At 47.8% G+C, this 25992-nt stretch overlaps 1 protein-coding gene across 2 annotated transcripts; it reads left to right on the top strand.

Annotated features, from left to right (window-relative positions):
• The first annotated feature begins 2132 nt into the window (after positions 1-2132).
• FBXL18 (F-box and leucine rich repeat protein 18) lies at positions 2133-25892 on the top strand. 2 transcript variants are annotated; one of them, XM_062503439.1, is made up of 6 exons: positions 2133-2243; positions 2641-2738; positions 2883-3083; positions 3851-5391; positions 8048-8266; positions 20065-25892. In XM_062503439.1, the coding sequence occupies exons 2-6, from the start codon at positions 2712-2714 to the stop codon at positions 20219-20221; spliced, it is 2145 nt and encodes a 714-aa protein (XP_062359423.1). In that variant the 5' UTR covers positions 2133-2243; positions 2641-2711; the 3' UTR covers positions 20222-25892. The 2 variants fall into 2 exon arrangements, with proteins under 2 accessions (XP_062359423.1, XP_062359424.1); XM_062503440.1 differs by lacking the exon at positions 2641-2738 and having other exon boundaries at positions 2134-2243.
• Positions 25893-25992: the final 100 nt, after the last annotated feature.

Here is a 25992-nt window from a genome sequence, read left to right on the forward strand (position 1 = left end):
CAGAGCAATATATCTTGACAGTGGTATTAATTTGCTTGCCTATCTGAACTGGGACAGCATGGTATGTGCCTGCTTTGTTTGGGCTAGGAAAATGTGTATTGGTTGTAAGATGGCCAAAGTCTACCCACTTGAAAAGCATTCCTGAAGTGAGGCACAGCAAGGAGGGTTTCCCCTATCACCGTCTGGCCACCTCCCAGGGCCATGAAAAGAAATGCCAGAGTTCAGTGTAGATGTTCAATTCCTCCCTCCTTTACTGCCTGCTTCTGCCTCACGTTCAACCTCCATGCCTGGTCTGCACCAACACACTGCTTGTTTATTTGGTGGATCACAAGTCCAAATGTCGCTCCTCTTACAAAGCCTCATTTCTCCTCAGGAACCCCTCACACCACCCTCTGTTCCCAGCATTTATTCAGGGTTGTCAGCTGCTCTCTGGTCCCTGTAAGCCCCAGGGCTGGAGAGAACCCCATGGCTACTCTAAATGCCAGCTGCTCCAGCCACCCTGGCTCTCTGGGCAGGGCCCTCCCTCTGCCTTTGGGACTGACTGATGGTTTTATTTATCATTTGCATTGGAAATGCAGGTCTCCTCCACCCTGGTCTCTGCTTTCCCTGGTGACTGCAAATATGGTAGGTTGGTATTTTTCCCAGATGTCAGACAAGTTGGTCTTGACTGAAAGGCCTCCGGATTTAATTTGTCATTACCTTTTATTTAACTGAAACACATGACAAGCAAAGCAGGTACAGATCTTCTAGAGAGGTTCTCCCTCATCTAAGAGCCAAAAATGGTTTTCCTCTTTGGCTTCTGAGCTCTCTCACAAGCCTAGAAGCAAAATGCATAATCAAGACTTGAGGCACTTGCTATTTCTAAGTGAAACCCCCAATTTACCCTTAATGTAATTCATGGCCTTAAATGGCAACAATCAAGCAGGAAAAAAATAGCAACTTACTAATCTTCCTTTATGGGTCATCTTTAAAACACATTTTCTATGAACAAAATTCCTGAAGCATACACGTAACTGGAAATTCCAGCGCTCTGGTCCTGTCTGTACTTGAGATCTGGGATAGGAGCTATGTGGAGCTACACTGCTGGAGCCAGCTGCTCCCCTTGGACATGGCTGTGTGCGATGGCTGTGGTCACAGCAGCTGTCACAGCAGCCCTGGTTGATTCCACATGGCCCTCTTCACATCAGTGAAGGGTAGGATGGTGATATTGGGAGGAAATCCTTCCCTGTGAGGCAGGGGAGGCCCTGGCAGAGGGTGCCCAGAGAAGCTGTGGATGCCCCATCTCTGGAAGTGTCCTAGGCCAGGTTGGACAGAGCTTGGAGCAACCTGGGATAGTGGAAGGTGCCATTGCCCGTGGAAGCAGGATGGAATGAGGTGATCCTATAAGTTCCAACCCACACCATTCCAGTATTCTGTAGTGTGACCAGCAGGACCAGGGCAGTAATTCTGTCCCTGTACTCACAACTGGAGAGGCCATGCACACCTCGAGTGCTGTGTCCAGTTTCAGGTCCCTCAATCCAAGAAGGCCACTGAGGCACTGGAGCGTGTCCAGAGAAGGGAATGGGGCTGAGGAAGGGTCTTGAGCACCAGGAGCAGCTGAGGAAGCTGTGGGGGCTCAGCTTGGAGAGAAGGAAGATCAGGGGAAACCTTCTTGTTCTCCACAGCTCTCTGACAGGAGGCCGTAGTGAGATGGGGCTTGGGCTCTGCTCCCAGGGACCAGTGGGCAGGATGAGAGGAAATGGTGTTAAGCTGTGCCAGGGGAGGGTCAGGTTGGACATCAGGAAGCATTTCTTCACAGAAAGGGTTGTCAGGTATTGGAAGGGGATGCCCGGGCAGGTGGTGGAGTCACTGTCCCTGACGGTGCTTAAGGAAAGCCTGGACACGGCTGTCAGTGCTATGGTCTGGTTGACACGGTAGTGTCCGGTTAAAGACTAGACTCGACGATCTCAGAACTCTTTTCCAGTGTGGACGATCCCGGTGTTCTCTGACTCCATGGACCCGCCACTCCCACCATGGCGCCGCCGCCCTCAAGATGGCGCCGCGCAGCAGCCGCGCCGCGCTCAAGATGGCGGCGCGGGGCGGGCGCTGCCACGGAACCGGGTCATGGCCGCGCCGGAAGAGCTGTGAGGCGGCCGGGCCGGCGGGAGCGAGCCCGGGACGCGGCCGCTGCGAGCGGGGCCCCGGCGAGGCGGTGGCGGCCGCGGCGGGACCGCGCGGCTGCCGCCATGTTCCGCTGCGGAGAGGTGAGTCGGGGCTTGTGGTGTTCAGCTCGCCCTTCGCTTCTCCTCCACACCGGCCCCTCGGGGCGCCGGTAACCGGGGCTGCTGGGGGAGCCCGGAGCCCTCAGGGTGGGAGCCGGGCTCGGGGGCAGGGAGGGCGCTCGGCGGTGGGGCCAGGGCGCTGGAATCGCCATCGCCGGGGGGCTCGCAGGAGCTGTGAGGGGGAGCGGCCCCGGTGCCCCTCAGGAGCTGCCCTGGCGTTAGTGCTGGTTTGGGCTGTGCTTCCGCCGTTAAGGTGTGAGAGTGTTGCACAAGAGCTGTGGGTGATGTTGGACTGCAGTGTTGGTGTGTGTCCGTATGTGTAAACACATGTATGTAGCCGTATATGTACGTATATATGCGTGGTTATGTAACTCTTAAGGTTATTGAAACGGGTGGCGCTTGGAAGAAGGATGTAGAAAGAGATCGCTGTGATATATTTAGGAGAGGATCATGGACAATCACTTTTCCAGTTGCAAAGTAAGTAGAATGAATGGAAATGTTAGCCAACAGTGAAAGACCAAGTGAAGGTACCATGGTTTCATGTGAAGTTTTGCACTATCTCCATATTCTTCTCCTTTTCCTTTTTTTTTTTTTTCTTCTTTTTTTCTTTTTCCTCACCAGGAGGTCGTAAGTGAGGAGTGTGAGGAGGAAAGCAATGGAGTCAACTTGATGGAATTCTCAGATGAGATCCTTCTGCACATCCTCAGCTACGTCCCTTGCACAGACCTGGTCCTGAATGTCAGGAGAACCTGCAGGAAACTCGCAACACTTTGCCTTGACAAGAGTCTAACACATACAGTTCTGCTTCAGAAGGACTATAAGGTGGGGAGAGTAACTTGCTGCTTCTGTTAGCTGTGAAGACAAATCTGATTTCTGAAAAACAATGCCAAGAAGTAGAACTTCCCAATGTATATGCATAAGTAGACTGCTCCTGAGCTCTGAAATCAAATGCATAATAAACTGTTTTACAGAAGTATTTATTTTCCAGAATGCTTTGTTAGAACAGCTCTCTACTCCCTTAACGATATAAAATACTGTCAATAAAAACTTAATTTCTCCATATTTCTGTCAGGCATGCAGTCGGCAAAGCCAGAAATAGTGTGCATGTTATAACAAAAATAAAGCTTGGGAAGGAAGGGTGATATGTCAGTGAGAACTGTATCAGCCAGTGCAGGCAAGGCCACAATGAGCAGCCTAAGCTCATTTCCAGAAGAGGAAATGGAATGAAGAAGAACGGAAACATTCTTTTTTCAATTTGAGTTTCTGCACATAGTCAGTTCTGCTGAAATAGCTTTGCTGGTAGAAAATGGAGGTGGTGTTCCCTTCCGCTCTCAGCTGCTGAGCAGTCTGTAATGCAGAAACTGCAGAAGCAAAAGGAAGTGTAATCTTAAGAGTCCAAAGCATGGCAGACTGAACTGCCAGCAGTGTGATAATTCTTAGGCTGTGCTGCCATTCCCAAACCTTTGGATGAGCTGCATAATCCAAGTACCAACCACAACCAAGTACCTATCCCCATCTCCAGCTGGGAAACTGAGTCAGTGCCCACCATTGCCGTATCTCTCACTGAATGTGGTTTTGTTTGGGTGCAGGTAAACAAAGACAAAGTGAAGCAGCTGATGAGGGACATTGGAAAGGAGATCTACCAGCTGAACATGGCTGGCTGCTACTGGCTGCCCAGCTCCACCATTGACCACGTAACACGGTGCAAGAACCTGGTCAAGCTGAACCTGTCCGGGTGCCATGTCACCTCTCTGCGGCTCTCCAAGATGCTCTCCACGCTCCAGCACCTGCGCTCCCTGGCCATCGACGTGAACCCGGGCTTCGATGCCAGCCAGCTGAGCAGTGAGTGCAAAGCCACCCTCAGCCGTGTCTCGGAGCTGAAGCAAACCCTTTACACGCCCTCGTACGGTGTCGTCCCGTGCTGCACCAGCCTTGAGAAACTGCTGCTGTACTTTGAGATCCTCGATCGCTCGCGGGAGGGGTTTATGCTCTCTGGGCAGCTGATGGTGGGTGAGAGCAATGTGCCCCATTACCAGAACCTCCGCATCTTCTATGCCAGGCTGGCTCCTGGCTATGTCAATCAGGAGGTGGTGAGGCTGTACTTGGCAGTACTGAGTGATCGGACGCCTGAGAACCTCCACGCCTTCCTCATCTCTGCCCCCGGCAGCTTTGCGGAGACGGGAGCCACCAAAAACCTCCTGGACTCCATGGCCCGAAATGTACGTCTGGATGCTTTACAACTGCCCAAAGCCTGGATCAACGGCTCTGGGCTCCTGCAACACTTGAAGTTCAACAACCCTTTCTACTTCAGCTTTAGCCGATGCACCTTATCTGGTGGGCACCTGATCCAGAGGGTCATTAATGGTGGGAAGGATCTTAAAAGCCTGACCAGTTTGAATCTCAGTGGCTGTGTTCACTGCCTGGCCCCTGAGTCCTTGTTTCGGAAAGCTGAAGATGACATTGACAGCAGCATTTTGGAAAGCCTGGTAGTGTCTTGCTGCAACCTGAGACACCTGAACCTCTCTGCAGCTCACCATCACAGCTCTGAAAGCATAGGGAACCACCTGTGCCAGCTCCTATCCAGGCTAAAGCACCTGCTCTCATTAGCACTACCAGTTTGCTCCATCACAGATGTTGCTGCAAGTGTGGAGAAGCCTCCCACCACACCTAATTTGGTGCCCCAAACATTTGGAAGGAAAGTTCGGATTGGGATACAGACATACCCAAGGAACTTAGGGGACCAGGCCAATCAGAAGATCGAATCTTCAGTGTTTTGGGCTCTGATGGGAAGCCTCCGATTTTTGGAAACCTTGGAGATAATTGGGTCCAGTTTCTCCTCTGCCATGCCCCGCAACGAGCCAGCAATTCGGAACTCGTTGCCTCCCTGTGTCCGGGCACAGAGCGTGGGGGATTCAGAGGTGGCTGCCATTAGCCAATTGACTTACCTGCAGAGCCTCACCTTAGCACAGCTGCCAAATATTCTCACGGGCTCTGGGCTTGTCAACATCGGGCTGCAGTGCCAGCACTTGCGGACTCTTTCCTTGGCCAACCTGGGCATGATGGGCAAGGTGGTCTATATGTCTGCTCTCATGGACATGCTGAAACACTGCAGGTGTTTGAGAGATCTCAGGTGAGGGGCTGCTCTTGAACATCTCCCATTTAGTTTGTGGATCTCCAGAAATGTGATGTGTGGTTTATTGTGGCTACTATTAAAAGTGTTCCGGTCCAGAGTAGCTACAATTTCTTGAAAACTGGATATTTTCCTTCCTGACTTATGGAGAATAGGAAGGCATTGCATGTTGTCCTTGAGGGCTCAGGATATGCCCTTTAACCAGTATTTTAGAAGCAAAAAGTGCTGTGACTGCCTTCCTTTTAGATAAGGAAGAGTGCATGCTGCTTTTTTGGGAGCTAGGAACTTGTCAGGGCTGGTCAAATACTACGTGCCTTTGCTGACTTTTTGGCTTTGTGTACATGCACACCTCTTAAATTTCCAGGAAGGAAGAGACTCGTACACTGTCTTAGATAATGTAGAGTTTTCTTTGAGTTTCCCAGTGAGATATTTGTCTGCCTTGGGTTTGTACGAAAATCTCGCCTCTTTATTTTTTTTATTTCTTTTCTTTAAAATGTACTGAGACCATTCCAGATTTAGAGTTTGTCCTGTTGGTGTTCCTCTCCTGGTAGTATTTAAAAGATCCTGCCAAGGGTCTGACCCTAAAGAGTGCACAAAGGAGGTACATGGCAGCCAGAATGTGCTTGTGAAAGGAAACTGTGATGGTTTCCTTGCGCTAGTCCATATGAACACAAATGTTACCACTTTAGAGAGATGGGTTTTTTCTTCTTTTTTTTTTATTCCCCCCCAAAATCAGCCCCTTTCAGTGAAACTGCAGAACCTGTCAGTCCCATTGTCCCCCTTTGTTCACAGAGCTCCAAAGTGCTGTGCAGTTGAGACAGCAAGGTCACAGTTCTGTTAGTGTGGCTGAAATTCCTGCTCATCACCTGACACTGGTGCTCATGTGCCTCTCCCTGATCCAGTGGGGGGAGCCGGGGGGTCTAAAACACTTCAGGAGGGTTTTCATTTTCCACCACTTCCCATTTTATAATGGAGGAGGAGTGTGCTGGTCTCTCATCCAAGGGGTGGCAGCTGCTGGGAATTTGGTTGCTCAAGGTCTTGGGTTACGTGGATGTGTCTTAATGAGGAAAGTAAATAGCCATGGAGGAACCGAGGGCTGGGGAAGGAGGTGTGAGTGTGCAGAGTTGCTGTGCTCATCCTAGGCCCCGTAGCTTCCTGAGGCTTTGAAATGGAGGCCAAGAGTGACAGAGATGGGAGGCAGCACAGAGCCTGGAATAAAGGCTGCAACAGGGCTGTCTCCTTGTACTACATTTGGGTGGAAGCTGTCACTCTTCTTCCCTGAGTAAAGTCTAAGGTTTTATATCGACTTAAGGGGGTTTTAGAAATTAGCACTTCCTCCTGATAACGTAGTTTCCTTTAGATTTGACTGATTCCCTGCTGTTTCCACCCTTTTTTCCCTTCCCAGTTTTCCAGGCTGAGAAAACATTAGTTTAAGGGCCTATTCCAAAGCAACATTGCCATCTAGCGAGTTCAGGCGGCATTGCAGGTGTGGCTGGTGTGTCCCAGAGATTTCACCTGGAAGCCTGGATCCTGGAGATTCCGTGCTTTTTGTCCTAAATGTACAGTGCCCCAATAATGATGTCAAAAAGTGAAAAGGCTGCCCATTCTCTTAATATGGATTTTAACTTATTGCCCAAAGTGCAGACACGCTCTCAGGATCTCTTCAGGCAATGCCACCGGACAGCAGTCACAGGCTGAGACTGAAACAGAATTTATCAATTAGCAGGATTAAGTTGCTGAGAAACCCCTGCATACTACAAAGCCTATGCAGAGATTACCCAGATCAAGTTGGGCCCGACAGCTTGTTATCACCTAATGGATTAACCTTCTTGGAGCTCTTGGCTTTCCTGACCCAATGACTGAGATTCCCAAGTGCTCTGAAGCCTGGTAGTAAATCTGCACTAAGCAGATGAACTCTTCTGGTGGCACGGGCCTCAAGCAGGTTCAGCTCCCTTCAGGCTGGTTTCTGTGAGGGAGTTACCTACTTATACTGCTGGTAAAAACACAAGACCTGTTGTTGGCCAGGTATGGCTTCACTGTGTCATTTTATTGTCCTCCTGGATCACTGTGATAGAGGGTCCTGTCTCCCTTCCCTGAGCCACATGTTTAAGGTAAAAGGTGGGTTGATGATGACTGCCCTTCCTGTGGGAGAGCAGTAGCTCTGATCCTTTACCAGGGCTGCTTGTGGTCACTGTGCTGGCCCCAGTTCTGCATCAGCCCATGTGCACTGTGTTTTTTTCATGCCTGCTTCTCCCCAGGCAGTAAACTGAAGATATGGCCAGTTTGGGGAGTGTTTGTACACTGGAGCAGAAGGTCCCTAAATCCACACCACCTGCTTGGGTGAATGTCAGGTACAGAAGCCAGGCTGTGCTTTTAAGACCAGAATGGATTTTCTGCTTAGACCCAAGGCTTGTCTTACCCACCACATTTTATGGGAAACTTGCAAAACCAGGGTTACTCCAGGGTTACTCCCTGTGGGCGCCAGAATTCTGCAGTTTAGGCTCTTTCTGCCTATTTGTACCCTTCTCCTTCAGGGTCAGAGGCGCTGCTTAGTCCATTTGCCAGCCCCCCATGAATGTGCCGTGTCTTTTCCCTCTTGTCTGAGAGCATCCCAGGCATGAATTGCCCATTGAGTTGTTTTTGTTTATCCCTGCAGGCTGGAACAGCCGTACTTCTGTGCGGGTGCCCAGTTTTTCCAGGCACTGAGTCACTGCTCCTCTCTCCAGCGCCTTTGCATCGTCTCCCGGAGCGGGACTCTGCAGTCTGACGCAGTGATGTCATTCATGGCCAGCTGCCTTGAGGTCATCATGTGCCACATGTTTATGGGAGAATCTCTTACCGTTTGCAAAAATCTCCAGCAGTCCATTGTCCGGAGGTGAGTGTGGAAAGTGGTGGATGTGGGATTTCTGGAGCTGTTGGAGATTTATCTCCATTCGCTGGCTTGCCAAGGTTTATATGGCTTGGAGCTCTTGTTCCAAGGAGCTAATAGGTAATGTGTAACTGTTTGGCACATAAGCTAGCCTCTTACTTTAATAAGAGTGAATTAGTGAAATATGTGATGGTATTATGTGAATTTTTGGTTCCATTCCCACCCATGTTCTCTGCAGTTCTGCTTGCCGAGTTGAAGTTCTGGATGCAAAGCTCCATCATAAATCAAACAACTTTTTTTGTGTAAACAAAACATCTGCCGACGTTTTAAGTACTGAGAGATTTGACCTTGAAGCTTTCCTCCTTTCCCACAAGTGACTAAGATAATTCTGTGTCCTCTAATCACTTGTAAATGTCACTTAATGATAATCCCCTGGCAGCGCAATTCAAAGCCTTTAAAGGGTTGTTGTGAGGGGGGAGAATTGGTACAAACTGCCTTTGCACGTTTGGCAGTTCTTAAAGGCATTTTGCTTGGCCCCTTGCAGCGTTCTGAGGCTCACGTGGTGGGAAACGTTTGTGTGTGAGCCGTGAACTGCATTTGAAAAGAGCTTTTAATTACGCTTGGCATTTGGAAATCTAATAATGGCAGTCATCTTACAAAATATTTCCCATGCAGCAGACTTTTCCATTATTACCTTTTTTTCTATAAGGCTATTTCCCCTCCTTCAGTCTGTTTTCTTTGTCACCTACTGTTGCTGTGCCCTGTTAAGCTCTAATAAAAATTTCAAATCACACGGCGTTATTAGTGCATCCTAAAAGGTGCTCCTCCCCCCCAGCCTTCCTCCAGCTTCAAACCAACTTATTACACTTGGCTTGTTTCCGTGGATCAAATCCAGAGAAGGCTGTGACTATATTAGCTCCCTACCAAACTGCTCCTGAGATTGTTGCTGCCTCTGAAAGCCTCTGTGTCCCTCTGGGGTAGGGATTGTTGGAAAGATCTGAGTAAATTCCTTGTGATGCGACAAGGATTCTTTAAGTTGTTTTACACAGGGCTTCATATATGTAAAAAAATTACTGGGTTGATTTCAGTTGTGCTTTGGGGATCCTTAGAAAGAACCAGAAATCTGCACTTCCTGTTTTTTATTTTCCCTCCCTTCTGAGGTGCTGTTGCAGTGCTGCCCAAAATTTTAATGTCCATTTACTGAGCAGAAATACACCATTCTGCAGTCTTGTCTCCCTCTTTCTCTGTCATGGACTGATTCTCACTACATTCTCTACCTGTTTAAAATCTAAACTCTGGGAACTTTCCAAAGAGCAGCTGATGCCTTGTGGAAATGTTAAAAACTATTTTTATATTTAGCTACAGTTCTGGCTGTCAAACTTATTTTCTTTTTTTGTATTTTATTAATAGAGACACATGTATGAAAACAGGGTTTTTTGAACCTTGGTTTTTTGTTTGGGTTTTTTTTTTTGTTTTGTTTTTTTTTTTTTGTTGAAGAGAGCATCTGCTCCTACTGCAAATTCTACACCTGAAGTCATATTCCTCTGTGACATTGTAATTGGTGGCTCTGGAAACAATTTTGATGTCACCTAAGATTATGACTTCAGGAGGAGAATAAACAGTGGGAGCAGATGCTCTCCTAAGCAACAAGGATCCCGTTCTCATGCAACTGTCTCTAGTAATAAAATAGAAGAAACAAAATACAGAAAATGATGTGTAAGCAAAGCCTGGAGTCTTCCACGAGCCATCAGCAAGTCTTTAAGCACTTGATTTCTCCAGCAATTCCATTCTCATCCTTGCAGAAATGTGACTTGGGATGAGGTCAGGAATTGACTTGCTCTTGACTGCATTTTGTCTGCTACTCCAAGGCAGAGAGATGTGCAGTGAAATCTGTGTGAGCTTAAACCTGTGGGTAAGGCTGCAGTTCACACAGCATGGCTTCCTCTAAGAGTGTGCAGCTGGTGTCTCTTTAATCCAAGTTTTACACCAGGCAGCAAGTTGGAAGTTATCCATCCTTGTTGCCAGAATGAAATGAGGTGATTTGTGCTTATTTTTTTCCATTTGTTTGGAATGTGTGTGGATGCTGCATGTGAAACCTAGGGAGTGGGTGGGAAGGAAGAGGTGAGAGAAGGGACCTCGAGTCTTTGTTTGCTCACTTCCTTGAGCTGGGGCAATTGATTCATATTCCTCAGATCGCACTGAGGGTCAGAGTTCCTGTTTTAGGGCTGTGGTGATGCTGTTGTTTAAGCTGAGAGATAGTTCTGAACAGCAAGAGGGGAGCCAAAGTGATTCACATTCTCCCAATGCCTCTAAAAAAGAGAAGAAATGTGAGTGGGAGTGGGAAGGACCCAGGGCTGGGCATGTATCAGGAGTTTGTTGCAGGAGGTAGAGCTGAGAGAGCTTGAAAATGCAGTGTAGTGCAGGGCAGTCCTTTTTCAAGTGTGGGTGCACAGGAGGATTTGGGTAACAGAAAAGGCCAGAACCTATTTGAGGAGACTGGTTTCAGCTGTGGAATTGTACTGGAAGATGGTGAATATACAGGGTGTGGTGATGGGAGCTTGGGAATTTAATCTGCTGCATCACAGCAGTGGCTTGAAGCCTGAGCTCCTTCTCAAACTTTCCCTTTTTACTGTAAAAGGAGGTTAGTGTTATGTATTTCTGTTCCACTGGCCTGAAAAGAGAGGCTGTTCTCATGTCTCTTAGTCTTGTGACAGCTTTGAACCAGACCCTGTGGTGTCCAGCTTTCTGGTGAGCTGCTTCTGGTTGAAGTTTGCTGGTATTTGGGACAAACTAATTCGTGTATTTGAGTCATTAAAAGCCTCTGATTCAGTTCTGGCTCTTTTGCAATGAAACACAATAAGCAGAACAGGGCTCATCTGGAGCCTCATCAGCAAACAGGAGGCTTGCAAGGGCAAGGTCTCCTCTGAGCTGTAGAAAAGACCATAAAGATTGTTTCCCTCTGGGCAGATAAATCATTGCAGTGTTTTTCTTTATTCTTTTTCCTTCAGTGTGAATGGGAGGGGGGAGCTCCTTTATGGTTCCGGGAGATACTCTGCACATGAGAAGGGTGTAGTGGTTAGAGTGGGAGATGTGGCTTGAGTGATCCATATCCACTCCCCTGATCTTCCTCAGGTTTCACATGTGAAGTTGGTCAAGTCTCGGTTTCTGTGTAAATTGACATTTTTTTCCCCCACCATCACATGGTGCTCAGCTGCTGCCACACTTCAGATAGCAGCAGATCCAATGAACACAATGTTTTCCATTTTATGCTTGGACCCAAACTTTGCTGGAGTGCTCAGCTCCAAGCACGTGTTGTCCTTGTTTAAATAACTCTTCTGTTCAAACCACTGCAGCATTAATTCCACAAACACTAAAACACCACAATTCGAGGCCCTTGTGGTTGGAGGTTCAGGCGTGAGCCCAGACCTGCTGCTGTGCCAACGCTTCTTTGCAGAAAAGGTAAATTTGTTTCGCTATTTTGAGCTGAGCTGCTCTGCTGGGATTATTTCTAAATTTCTGCACAGACCCGTGTGTCCAAAGGCAGGTCCATGGGGATGAGCCTTCCGGGAGCTTTCCCCATCTTTTCCACAGTGTTATTTTGTGGAAGAGTCAGTAGATGGAGCTGTGACCCATGGAAGGTCCCACCATTTACCAGCGGGCTTCATGCTAAAGCGTCGTATTTGTATGCTGGTATGTCTCTGCCCCAAAAATCCTGCGGGCAAGGAATTTGGATGACTTCAGCCTTGCACAGCTACATGGTGTGGTTAGAGGGCACTTTACAAATGTGCAGGAGAAGTTGCTTTCCTGGCACTCTCCCTGCCATCAGAAAACAGACTGGAAGAGGGGATGGGAAATGCTTTGGCAAATATCCCCTTGGCTTCAAGGACAGATTTTTATTTTCCACTGTGTGCCTTTAGAATTTTGTCGGTTTTAGCTGAAGTGTTTAGATAGCTTCTATCATTGTAGTGATTTCAAGGACTCTACAACACCAGACAATACAAGCCAGTGAAAAGTCCTTGGAAAAACACCTTGGAAAAAGACCAAGAAAGCTACAATAAAATAAAAACAAATAAACAAATTTTTTAACAGCCACAGAGCAAAATAAAAAACCTCTGCGAACACAGCATCATTAGGGATTCTTCATAAAGAAGGGGAAAAGTGTCAAGGCATAGAGGTGAGCTGTGATTTATGGAAATGGAATCCAAGGGGAAAAGCATGGTGCAGCTGGAGTGTGTTTTGGGGTGCTGGATGGGCAGCTGGGCTCAGCTGTTCATGTGTCCCAAAAGTGCTATTGTAAATTCCTGGAGTCTGAGAGCTGTTGGGACATGGTGCAGAGGGCTGTGGCTCTGTGGGGTTGTGGAGCTGGAGTGGGGACGTGGCAGTTCTCTTCTGAGCTTTCTGCCCCTCTTCCCCAGCCACACTGGTACCTTTGCAAAGCACCTGAGCAGCTCAGCACTGGTGAGGCCACGCCTTGAATCCAGGGTTCAGTTCTGGGCCCACCATTTTGGGAAGGACATTGAGGGGCTGGAGTGTGTCCAGAGGAGGGAATGGAGTTGGGGAAGGGTCTGGAGCACAAGTCCATGGGGAGAAGTTGAGGGAGCTGAAGGTGTTCAGCCTGGAGAAAGGGAGGTTCAGGGGAACCCTTCTTTCTTTCTGTAACTCCCCAACAGGAGAGTCTAGCCAGGGGCATGTCAGGCTCTGCTGTCAGGAAACAAGGGACAGGACAAAAGGAATGGCCTCAGGGTGTGCCAGGGATGGTTTAGGTTGGATATTAGGAACAATTTCTGCACCAAAAAGGTTCTCAAGCACTGGCAAAAGCTGCCCAGGGCAGTGGTGGAGTCTCCATCCCTGGAGGGATTTAAAAGCCATGACGATGTGGCACCTGGGGACATTAGTTCAGTGGTGACCATGATAGTGCTGGGGGAATGGTTTGGCTTGGTCTTAAGGGGCTTTTCCACCCTAAACAATTCTGTGATTCTGTGACTCAGCTCACTCTTGGGTTAACCAGTGCTGGAAAGTGCAGAGGATTTTTTTCATTTAGGACAATCTCACTGTTCTGGGGATTCAAACTCAGAGGAAGAGAAACACAAACTTACCCTGCCTTTTGCTTATGTCAGGTATGAGCACTGCTTGGTTTGAAGTGACCTTCATGATAAGATTCCTGGCACTTTCTAGGAAGAGCTTTCAGCCTAAATTAGATCTTCCTGTTCAGTCTTCTGTAGCATTGCCTAAATTTCCCCGTACTTGTTATTGTCCTTTTTTAATGTGAAACTCTTGGCTGGATCTTCCCTTTTTCTTAAACTGCTGATTCCTGTAGCCCTGTGTGGCTGTGAGAGCTGTGAGCTTGCTGAAGGGATGAAACAGCCTCCTGGGATTCAGCTGCAGAAACAGGGCTTCCAGGTGGGAGCACAGGGCTGAAATTGGATATTGGAAAGTGCTGAGCAGCCAGTCCCTCTCCTGGCATTTAGCACAGGACTGAGTTATCACAGATGAATTTTTGCTCACCTCAGGGCTAAGTATTCCCCCTTGCCCTGGATATCCCTGCAAAATTCTGCTTGCCTGTATTCTCACTGTGGTCTCAGCCTCATAAAGTCCCTTTTGGGGATCCCTTTTACTGTTAGAGGGGTTGGAGAGGGCTCTAGGGGCAGTAAGTGACTGCAAGATCATCTTTGAATTCAGCCAGGTCCTGCAGCATCACTCCCGTGCTGCCCACCCAACTGCTGCATTCCTACTTACACTGCAAAAAGCTGCTGTGAGCACCTAGGGCTTTTAAAATATTTTCAAGCTGGTTTTGCATCCCTTAAGCACCTTCTCTTCCTTCTGACCTTGAAGGAGTCCCTGTCTGTCCACTGCTGGCATTCCTGGTCCCAGAGCTGCTGATCCCACCCTGCCAGCCCCAGTGTGTGAGCACTCCAGCCCTCCACAAGTGGGATTGCAGAGGACTTAATATATCACCAGGCTGGTGTAGTGAATCATTAGCATCCTGCTCAAGCTTTCATTGTCTGTTTCGTTTCCTGCTCTTGGAAACCCCTGAATCATTCTGTCACAGACTGAATAACAAACTGCATCCTTGTCGGTTTGTGTTGCCCAAGGATTCCTTGGCGAGCTTGACAAAGGTTGAATGTATGAGGTGTGGCCCAGGCACCTTTGCTTTTACCAGGGGTGTTGTTTATGGGTGGGTTTAAATACTTTACAAGCCAGCAGGGCTTGTGGGACCATCCCCAATTTGCCATATTAATTTATCTTCTGTTGGGGGTACTCAAAAAACCCCTTCTTTAAATGCATTCCTGTGGCTGACCCAAATGCCTCGTTTTAACTGCCAGCTCATGTGTTTTGAAAGGAATTCAGTTCTGAAACCTTTCTCAGCGGGCAGATTGGTTTGTGCATGAAATAACTTTCAAGGATTGTCCTCTCTCTCTTGGCTGAGAAATAATATTGGAATAGCACTGTCGTGCTTTCTCTTCATGAGGGTGTAAAAGGCTGAACGGAAGCATTAACTGCAGCTTTAAAGCATTTCCATAGTAAAATAAATCTAATTGAGCAGTTATTGCAGTAGCTTTTTAATTTGTGGAAGAGATTAGGAAATAACTTTCAGCTTGCTCTGGCAGAGCACTCCCCTAGGATGTGTCCTGGGCGCTCTGGCATCGCTCTTTGGGTTCTTATTCCCTCCCCCTCTAATTGTCCGGTCACATTTGAGTGATGCAGAGTTCAGCTGGCAAAATAACGTAGGAACCTCAGTCTGCAGGCGTGTTTGATACAAGCCTCAGTTCACAGGGGAAGTAGCAGAGTGCCATTCATGCCTTACAGGGAAACCACAGCAGAGAGATGTAATTTGCCTCGGCTCGGGATGAGTCTGATGTGTTATTGCTCCTTCCCTGTGGCTCATGGCAGTGGCTAAGGAAGAAGCAGCATTGAGGATAATGGGAGAGTTGGCAGTGATGTGTGTGAGTGATTTCCAGAGTCACATCTACACCCCTTGGTCTCAGGTTGGAGACTGCAGTGACTTAGCGTGGAAAAATCAGCAGTATTGGGAGAATGTTGGTTTGTCTACCATGTAGACATGAAGGGATGGAAGATACTCCTAAAGGAAAACACTTTATAGCAAAAATACCTCATTTTATGGAGTTTAGAGCAACCAGAGGAATCTAAACATCTTTCCTTGGGAACTTTTCAAGTCCATTTCTGAGGTTTGGAAATAAAGTCTGCTTAGCACTGGCACTCTGGCAGGGCTGGAGGGGAGAATGGGTCTGTTTTAGAGTGAGTGTGGGGAGGGTCTGGACCCCCCTGAGAGGCTTCTGGGGGATGAATGGGAGGCAAAGGTTCTCCCTGCTCCCAGGAGAATCCCACCTACAGTTTCTTTGGTGAGGCCAAATCTTGTTTGGAAGATGCTCTGCAGAAGCTTCTTTGGCAGGCACTGTAAGCAAGGAGAGATTTGCAGCTCCCTGGTACTGAGGTCAGGGCACGGCCAGTGGAACAAATCTTAAGTGTTTGCCTGGCCTTCCCTGAGAAGATGAGAAAAGTGTGTGTGTATGTTGGGTCATTCTGCTGCCAGCTGCTCCAGCTTGTCCTGGCACTTCCTCCGTTCTACCGTGCCATGCTTCAGGAAGGGAGTTTCCAGGCTGGCTCAGGTATGCTGGCTGAAGCTTTCAGGACAGATGCCACACTTGAACTTTAAGGTGTGAGCAAGTCTTCCAGTAAAAACAGGCTGTGCCTTGCAGAGGATTAACAGGGCTTTGTGCGTGTAGGTGAGAGAGCTGCATACAGGGCAGAAAGTGAGTTGGTTTGAAACCTGGGCTCTTGAGAAACTTTTGCCCCTCCAAAACCAGCTCATCAGGCTGTGGAGAAGGTCAAAACAGAGAGGGGAGAAGGTATGTGACTGCAGCAGAGACAGGTTTGCATTTGTGAGAGTTGTGCCAAACAGAGTGAGTCTACATCTGCTCTGTCCCCACTGTGCTCTGTTCCCCCAAATCAAGCTTGTCCTCATTTCCTTCCTTCCTCTCCTTCCCTAGAGCTTCTTTTTCCATAAGCTCAGCTTGGTTTGTGGAGGTCGGAGATCTGCCCTTGATCCATTCGTGATACACTGTATTTCCTCAGTTCATCTGCTGTGTGCTGCTTTTGTTGGCAGTGTTTAATTATCCCACATTGGGAGCCCTCCATCCTGCTTGCCAGCCTCTGTGAAGTGGGATGTGCTGAAATGTCCGATTTGGCTCAGGACTTACCTTGGGTTTCTGTGGAAGTCACAAGGGGAAGAACATTCTTCAGCCCCAAATACTGCCTTTATCCTTTCCTTACAAGTAAAGAAGGTTTGAGCAGCATCTAATGTAGAGAGCTGTCACCTTGCAGGGTCTGTGGTGCAAGGGGTTGCAGGGGGGAGGTATAATCCATCTTTCCAGGCTGGCTGGTGAGATTCCCCATGGCTTTGGGCTACCCTTTGGATCTATCAGCAGGTGGAATCTCCTGAGGACTCACTGTCCTCTCTGGAGAGGCAAGTCAGTGTTTGCCGGGAGATAACTGCATTCCAGGGAGGGACTCTTTTGTCTTGCTAAAATCGAGGAAATCTGATCAAAGTGCAGCCTTGCTTTAGACTTTTTCTCTTTCTTTTTGACTTTGTCCCTGACCTACATATTGGATCCTGCCACAGTGGTTGGAAGTAATTGAGAGCACAGTGTTAGGCTATTTACCAAGCTGTTCACTTGAAAATAACCTTACTGAGTCCAGTCCACACCTGCTCTGAGAGAATTCTGGAGACAAATAGCAAAACATCATTAACCCTTTCATCCACATACAACCAGATCAAGATCTAAGAGCAGAGAGATGCTGTTCCTCTGCTGATGCTAGCAGGTATTTGTGACACAGGGTGTGCTTCACCATTTGTTTCCCAGCTCAGTGGATGATTCCAACCAGCTGCTGGGGCCAGGTCTGCTCTGTGTCCACATCCACATGAGGACACTTCACAAAACTCCTTGTGGAAATTCCTGCTGGGTGTTGTTGGTTTGGTGTTGATTCTGCTGGACCAGAGGTTATGCTGGAAAATATACGGGGGGTTGGCGGGGAGGGTTGTGTTGTTGTTGTTATCCCAGTGGTTGTTTCTGATTAAAAGAGCTATTTTGAAGGGACTGCCAGTCAGTTGCCTAGAAAACTTGCTTTCATTTAATTAATAATGATGAGTTTAGTCTGGAGGTTTTGTAGGAAAGAGCAGGCAAGCATATCCTTGGCTTTTTTCTCTTGGAAAAAAAAAAAGCCCGAAACAAAAACTAAAAAAACAGGGCTTCATGTCTGAAACTGCAGCTCTTTTGTCTCCCCAGGTCAACATCCTTCTCTGTCCTTCGGGTTTTAATTTTACAAGCCATGCGTTTGCAGAGGTGGATGGAGTTTGAAGTCCATCCAGGTGTGGAATGAGGAAAGAACCCTCAAGAAGATTACAGGAGCTGTTCTGCAACTCATTAACTTACTCTCTTCCCCTTCTTGTTATCTCCTCCCCATGCCTGGGGCCTTTCAAAGTAGTGCTCTAAGTGCCTCTCACTTAATCTAGCCCACCTGGACAGGTGTATGAAGAAAGGAATTGCCTTCCAGGGAAGGACTAAAGGAGCATGGATTGCAGGGGGAGGCTGCTTTTGGGAACTGCTAATCCCAGTTTAACATTATGACAGCTGCTCGTTAAAATCGGGGTGTTTTTTAACAGGCAGTTAAAGGAGAGGCTTTGCACGCACTTTTAACTGAGAATAATAGTGAACCATGTGCATTTGATTTTTTTTTCCTTAAATCACGCAAATTGTACATGGAAAGAATTCTCCGGCGTCAACTTGCTGGGGTATGGAATTTACAAGGTTTGCAGTAACATACAGTTTCCTGTTGAGGGGGGGAGAAAATCACAAAGCTTTCTTTTTTTTTTTCCTCTTATTTTAAGATCAAGTTCAAACCCCTGGTATAAACCCAGCCTCTTTAGGAGGGACACGTACTGCGTTGGGGTTTTTCACTTGTCTCACTGGCAGTTCATCATGTAAACTTGTCTGGGTTCTTGTTTTTATAGCTACATGTAAAGGCTGCTTATAAACTACAATTTTGTACATGGTAAGAAGGCAGCACTCAGGTCCAAATTGGGAGAGTCTGTATACGAAGAAGGAAACAGTTTCTTCCTTTGCTGAACTTGAGTAAACTTGGTCTATTAACATGATTTTCTCTGCACGACTGTGGTGTTGGATAAGAAACATGAAGAGCTGGGGCAGAGCAGGGACTATCAAAGAGACATTTGGCTGTATTTTATGTGATTTCACTGCAGACTTTACCAGCTGCCTCCCAGATCAGCATTTATTTGCTGGTTGATTTCTTGAGGGCAGTGCTGTGGAAGTAAGAACCTGCACAGCTCTGACACAAGTCCCCAGATCTACTGGGGGAGCCGTGTTCTTTTCTGGCAGCCCTTAGGCATGAGGCATGAAGGGCAGGTCTGTGATGCAGAGAGATATAAAATTGCCCCAGGTAGTTCTGTTGCTGGAAATTCTTATTCCTGCAGCTACTTTGGTTCAGGCAAATTAATTCAACCCACCAACACTGAGCAGCTAGCCTGGGAATGGAAGTTTCTCTGCTGTGTTTTTGGCAGCTCTACTCCAAATCGTTTTTGGATGGGAATGTCCTTTCTGTCTCCCAGGAAATGCCAGTCTCTCGTGTTGCTTTCTTCAGCTGGCTGGATGGCTACCTGGGATTTTCATGTCTGTTTCCAGCAGCTGGATCTCCAGCCTTTCCTCACTGTTTGACAGAAATCTGGCCATTTCAGAGCTAGAGATGAGCTGGGAACCTTCCAGACACACCTGTCTGTTGAGCTGAGAGCTTCTGTTTGGACCCAACACAGCTTGGTTCAGCATCCAGGGACTGGTGCTGCCAGTGTGACTCTGCCTACTTGTGGGTGATAATGAACAGGTCCTTGTCACACTCTTCAGAGGAAACATCTTAGTGGCACAGGACTAAGAGTCACAAATCTTCTTCATCTTAAGGTGTAACTCTTAAGGGTAATTATGCTATAGTTTCCCCCTCCACCTTTAAAAGACTGAACTCTTTTTACACTGCACTGAGTAATGCCATTTCTCTTCCTCACAGGTTGCTGTCATGTAAAGTACTTGCTGCTGGGCACTTGGGCTTTTTCTGTACGGTTCTTTCCACATTGTTTAATGGCTTTAACTTCTGCAAATCTCTTCCTTTGCTCTGCAGCCTGGATTAAAAAGAAGGCTGCAGTGTGTGTGTGAGTGTGAGCACACTTAAATGCTTATCTGCACATCTGAGCTTTCTAAACTTGCCTATGCTCTAATTGCAGAGTGTAGACTCTGCATGCAGAACAACCCAGCCTGAAGTGATAATCCCAGGCTCAGCCCCCAGGGAATGCCTGATATTGCTCTGGCCTGATTTTCCTAATGGCTCTGCAACTTGCCTCTGGTTTGCAGGTGGTTTAAATTGTTATTGCTGAGCACCTCGCCCAGCTTGGGCAGAGCTCTGATCCTCTAAGAATACCTACGTGTCTTGATTTATTTTTTTGTTGATTTTTTGAAAACTTCTTCCTCCCTCCCAATTTTAGGTGCAATTTGGCCTTGTGCCACCTTAGCAGACTCACTGCGAAAGGGCTGCAAACCCAGCCTGAACTCCCTGCTGACACAGAGAAGGAAGAGTGGGAGACCTGGAGCTCCAGCTGCCCCTCCTGCCTCCTCTGAGCAACCCTTCCTTGCCTCCATCCTGCATGATCGATACCCAGGCCATCCCTTTCCCTTGCACTGGAGAATTGGTATTTTTCCTTGGCTAATAACCTGTGTCTGATTTAGTTTCCAGGCAGAACGCCCTGCATTAAACGTCGTCATTTTCCCTCTGCTTCACGAGGACTTGACAGAGGTCATCAGAGATGTCCCCATGAGGCACTTGGATGAAATTACCTTGTTTAAAAGCAGAGTGGCTGAGGAACCTCCCAATTTGTGGTGGTGACTGTCACAGCATGGAAGGGACAAGTCGGTGTGAACCCACGGAGCAGCTTCTTGTTGGCCTGGATTTCCCATCCTTGGCTCCTGGCCACTTCACTGGATGCTGTACAATCACTTCAAGCAGGTGCAATTGCAAAATAAAAAAAAAAAAAAAAAAAGCAAAAAAGCTGGTTCTTTGCAGTGGGGAAACATCTACTGAATATTGCTTGCATCTGAAAATCCTGTCTCAAAGGCTTGTGGAATCTGATGAGTGTTTCCTTGCGGTTAATATGAATCCTTTTTGTTATTTTACTGAAGTTAAAGGTAAGACAAACTGACTTAACGATGCTCTTTCCCCTGTGTCCCCTGGTGTCTGTCCCAAGGGCCCCTGTGTACGTTGGCAGTGTGCTTTGTGGTTTTGGTGGAAGTCATTCTTTGCTTCACTCTGTTTTTGGCAAAATAGAAAGCCTAGGCCAGCTCAGAGGCACAAAAATGTGTTGCTCAATTGAAGTGCATCACATCTTTTCTATGTTACAAATAGGCATTTGTAGTCACACACGTGCAGTCACAGATATTTAAAGGTGTTTTTTTTTTTAATTGAGAAGTACCACAAGGACTCTTTATTTTTTAATAACAAATTAAGGTAATTAACACCTTGACCATGGTATGTTCCTGCTGATGCTGTTTCCATTGGTCTGGTGTAAGAAGTTCTCAGCTCTTCTGGAAGTCCTTGTCCTATGGTAGATGATGCCTACAGTGAATAAGTTGAGACTCAGATCTGATTTATATGCAGTCTGTCTTGCAGTGTAGATGGGAATGTAGTGTTCCAGTTCTGTCCTTATATCCCATGCCTTGAGCTCATGCTAATTTTAGAGATGTTATGAAGTATTTTCACAGTGTGATTTCAGTCAGCTTCTCTGCTCCACAGAACTTCCTCAGGCATCAGCAGTGGTCTGGATCACTTTCATATTGCCTTATTTACTGAGCACTTTTAAAAGCATCAGACAGCTGTACCAAAAGCCAAGTTACAAATTCCTGGAGCTACATGTCTGGGTGGCAGAATTTTCCTTGGTAGTGTACCAGGTCTGTCTTCTGCAAAGCAGCTGCTGACCAGAGCTGTCTCACTTCACCCAAATCCTGAATGTGTTGAGCTCTGCTTTTCTGGGGAGGCCCAGAGTCGTCCAAAGATGATGTGCCCATCTCCTTGTCAGCATTTACTACTCAAGATGCCCTCTCCCAAATGCTCTTCTGCCTTCAATGTTCATAGGAGGCCTGGTTTGATGGGATAGATTTGAGAACAAAATGCGTTTCCCAGCCTTGGAGGACTTTTCTGTCCTTACTTTCCAATCAGCCACGAGTGAGCCTGCCTGGAATTCTGTCCCACGGGTGTAAGTCTTGAGCCAGGCTGTGATAACCCTTGTGCTCAGCGAGGTTACAGTAAAGAGCAAGGTAAGTGTCAGGCTCTGCTAGCACAGGTCTGTGCCTTGCTGAGACCAACCCGTGGTGCTTAGCTGTCTTTCCCAAGGCTCTCTCTGTCAGGCCGGGGAGCCAGCACAGCCTCTGGAGTGCAGCTGGCAGCAGGGTGGTGAGGCCAGCTCGTGCTCCCCTGGGAATGCTGCAGCTGAGCTCTGAGCACTCCCCGAGTGTTGGAGGCTCTGCCTCAGCTTCAGCTCCGTGCAGCTGAGTGTGAGGAGCTGCTGCCCTGCTCCTGCCACTGTTTTCCCTCCCGCTCTATCCGATGAGGTTGTTCTTTCTACCTCTTGTCAGATTACTCACCTGTTTGAATCCCCTTCTCCCTCTCTTCTCCCCCTCTCCCTCACCTCAGCTCATCAGATGTGCTTTTTGGTTTAAAAACATAAAACACAAGCTGCTGCTCTCTCCAGTTCAGGCCAGCTTCAGCTCTGCCTGGTTTTTGTCCGTGTTTTTTTCTGGGATAACTAGCAAGGACTGGGCAGAGGGTGTTTGCTAAGCTGCTTTCTCCTCCTTGTTCGAAGCAAAGTTGCTCTGTCCTGCTTATGCCGCTGGCCTCAGGGCACAGGGAAGGAGGAAGGTGTGGAGGCAGCTCCCTGATGCCTTAGGGGACCTGTTCAGTCCTGTGAAGGAATCCTGATGTATGGTTGGAGTGAGGCCATTCCCACCCTCAGCGGGGATTTCCCCTGCATAAACACGCTGTGGCATCAGGAAGAACTTGGCAGTGCTGCCAACTCACCTCTTCCTGTTCCAATGGAAAACCTGGGCTGGGGGGCAGTGGTGTGCAGAACCCAGCTGTTGCTTGATTTTGGTGTTAAACCTTTGCTCTTGGGGTTGCAGTCACCTGGTAGAGCATGCTGTACACTTGGCTTGGCACATCCATATCCACCTTTCTCGTGTCCTGCTGGATGGGAGCAGCAGCCAGGGATGTTTTATAGCACTGTTATTCCGTTGCCAAGGATATCATGTTTGGGCATCTGTATTCATGCAGGTGGGTTACAAGTCCTAATGAGCTGCCAGTTATAACCAGGGTTAGGAAAGGTCACCCACAGGTGATAAAGGCAGCATCCCAAATAGTAATAAAGAGCTAAAATCTCCTTCCACCCTCAGCTCCCCAACTCTGGACCAGTGCTTGATATCTCTACTACAAATCCTCTTATGGTGAGTGAGAATTTCCGCTGCTTTTGCACTCCAGGCAGGATTCACCAGATGTTAATAATGTGCTTATTTTCTCTAAGTGCTATTTTGGCATCGGTGTTAATTACAATTTATATTCTGCAACATTTACACTGGGAAAAGAACCCACCCTAATAGTACCCAATTGGCAGAGCTGGGCTATTAAACACAGCTCCATATGTTCTGAGCAGAGCAGTGGATGGGACTCGGAGCCCACTCAGCACTCAGGCTCTAGCAGGCAGCTGTAGAGGAAAAGAGGGGAGCAGAGAGAGGGGTCTTCTGCTCCTGGATTTTATTTAATATGAAATCCCCCCCTCCTTTTCTGTCCCCATCTCCCCAGAAATCTCCCTTCTGCTACCTATGAGCATTTAAGGAGGTGATCTCTGAGCCTGCTGATGCTGCTGTCCGTAGTCTAAAACAAATTAATTCAATTCCAGAAGGTGCCCTTCTCACAAGGAGTGTTTCTGCAGGATCCCAGTCCCTGCTGGCCTGTTCCTTGCTGCCTCTTCCAAAGCAGACCTCCAGTCTTTGGGAACTGCAGCAGAAATCTTTGGTTTGACCACCACCAAGGTGTCTGTGGTTCTGTGGGAGAAGGATATTCTGGGACTGTTCTTGTGTAAAACTCAATGTAGTTTGCTGCTGTGCTCGTGTCCAGAGTCTTGTTTGGCCAAGTGGTATTTGGTTCCTGCAGGCTGGGAGGGTCTGGAGTGACACTGCTGTGGGGAATGCAGAGGGACTAAGTCATCTGTGTTACTGGGGTTTTCTTAGGAGTGTAGGTGAAAGTGAAAGGATTGCTTCCTCAGCTGTTTGCAAAGCTAATTTCATGGTCTCTTTAGGAGATGGCAGTGTTTTTGGAGATTTGCTGTGTTTGGAGAAGGAGCTGTGTAGTGACAGTCTCTCCCTTCAGGGGAGATCTAACTGTGGTCACTTCTCTGTCAGGGAGAAGAAGATGAGAGTGAGAGGAGTCGTAGATCTCACTCTGGAAGCCAGACACACCTCATGAGGTTTGGCCTGTTTCCTCACCTGTGGAAGGTGCTGAACCCTCCCCTCCAGGTGAGGTGTTGCTCGGTGGGGAGCAGAGGGCAGACCTGGGGCTGGTGTGGACTGAGAGCAGCAGAGCCACAACCCCACTCACTCTAATTCCCATTCTCCTGTGCTGGGTGTGTGGGAACCCTGGGAGCAGAGCAGGAGCTATCCCCTCACGTTGGTGTTCAGAGCTGTGGCAGTTCTGGGACATGGACAGATGTGTGAGACTGTCCATGTGAGGTGCTGGGTGCTTTCTTCCAGCACTGCTTTTTTAGGCTAGGGCTGCAGAAATCTGGGACTTTCCCACTGATAGAGTGAACCAGTGCAGAAAGGTTATTTCACCTGACTAAGGGGGATGCAATTCCCTCTTGGCTGGTCCCAGCAGAGTGTCCAGCCAAAGCTGTGAGAGCAGTGCAGGAGCTGTGCCAGGTGTTGCAGAGCCCAGTCTCCTTCTTCTGCAGCTCTCCTGCCTCTTTGAGATGCACAGGCAGCCGGGGTACTCCAGCAGGAGAATCATTTCCATAGAAACCAACTGGGATGTTGTACAGGGAATAATGATTAATAGTGAAGGGATGTTGCCTCAGGCCCTTTTCATTTTTTAGGGGGCAGTGAGGGACAAACTGGGGCACAGGTAGGGGGACAGTGAGACTTGAAAACTAATGGAAACCATCACTTCCATTAATTTCCAGGGCAGCTTCCCCTCTTCTCCTCATACCCACCCCCAACCCCCCCCTCCCCCCCCCCCAAAACTGCTCCCAGCTTTTGTCAAATTTTCAAAATGGCTAACCTGGTTAGAAATAATCATAATAATAAAAAAGGATGGATGAGGTCTGACTACTAACATTGTTGCTGTTAGCAGCAGGATTTCAGCCATAAAACATGAAGCAAGGGAGGCATTGACCTTTCCGCTGTTTGAAATGAATGGAGACATCAATATCTATTGTTTTGTGGCATTGACCTCTGACGCTCTTGGTTCACCCTCCCCTTTCTTTTTTTTTTAAATTTCCCCCTGACACTCGAGGAAAGGGGTCAGTCTGTACCATCTATTGATCCCGATCTTACTTGGTGATAGGGAAATAATTAGAATTTTAAAGATCTCTGCTGCTCGCTGGTGAAATACATACACAGAGGCACAGGCTAAGCCCCTGCTTGCCATGTTGTGTTCTCCCCCCTTCCTTGCAGAGATCCAAAGCTCTGAGATCTGAAGGAAGGCAGATCAATATAGGTTTAATCATGATGGGGGTTTTATTTCAGTTTTTGAAATGGTAAAGTGTAACGTTTTATGTTAATGTTGTCGGAGCCTGGCTGCCTGGTGCCTTGTTTTATTTATTCTTTTAAGTAGCCCCTTCTTTTGTGAACTTCATCTATGTACAGAGAATGTGAAATCAGGCATTGCTAATTAGCTGTATGACAATTAAGTAATGTAGCACAAAACCATTAGGACACTGGATTTGTTTTTGAAGTTTGTCCTTTGAAGTGGAAGCTGCAACTCCCTGCCCAAGGCTGCTGGGGAAAATGTTTTTCTATCAAAACTTTCTTTGAAAATAAAATGTCAGTGTAAGAGTCCCTATTTCTGTCGTCTCTCCCTCTAAACAGCGGGTGGAAATTGTTTCTCCTTGTAAAAACTGCTGGCATTGATAGAAAGGGGAATTCAGGAAAGCATTAAATGGGCAGTTGGTCTCCAAACACCCTCAGTTCTGGTAGAGATGTTACCAAAAATGCTTCTTTAGCTCATTGAGAGGGAATGGTGCCACGCCAGGAGAGAAGACCCGGCTCACGACCCTGGAGATGGCAAAGGGAGGTGGCTCCAAAATTGGAGACACCCCAGGTGCCATCAGGGTGACAGCCTGGTCACAGATCCCTACAGGCTCCTGGGCTTGGGCTCCTCTGTCTGTGCACTCATTTGACACTTGTGTTTGCATCTGGCCCTTTGTCCTCCTAGTGAGTCGAATTCTGAATGTGCAACTTTCATGTACGCTGGTGGCATGTAAGACTTCAAATAAAGAGTGAAACATTTGGAACCAGCTCTGTCTCCTTGCCTCCTGCTTCCTGTTTCCCTTTCGGTGGGGAGCCCAGAGCCACCCTCTCACAGGGAACACTTTGGCGTTGCCAGGTAAGGGGTGT

The sequence above is a fragment of the Cinclus cinclus genome, chromosome 16 (assembly GCF_963662255.1).
Source record: "Cinclus cinclus chromosome 16, bCinCin1.1, whole genome shotgun sequence".
Lineage (NCBI taxonomy): Eukaryota > Metazoa > Chordata > Aves > Passeriformes > Cinclidae > Cinclus > Cinclus cinclus.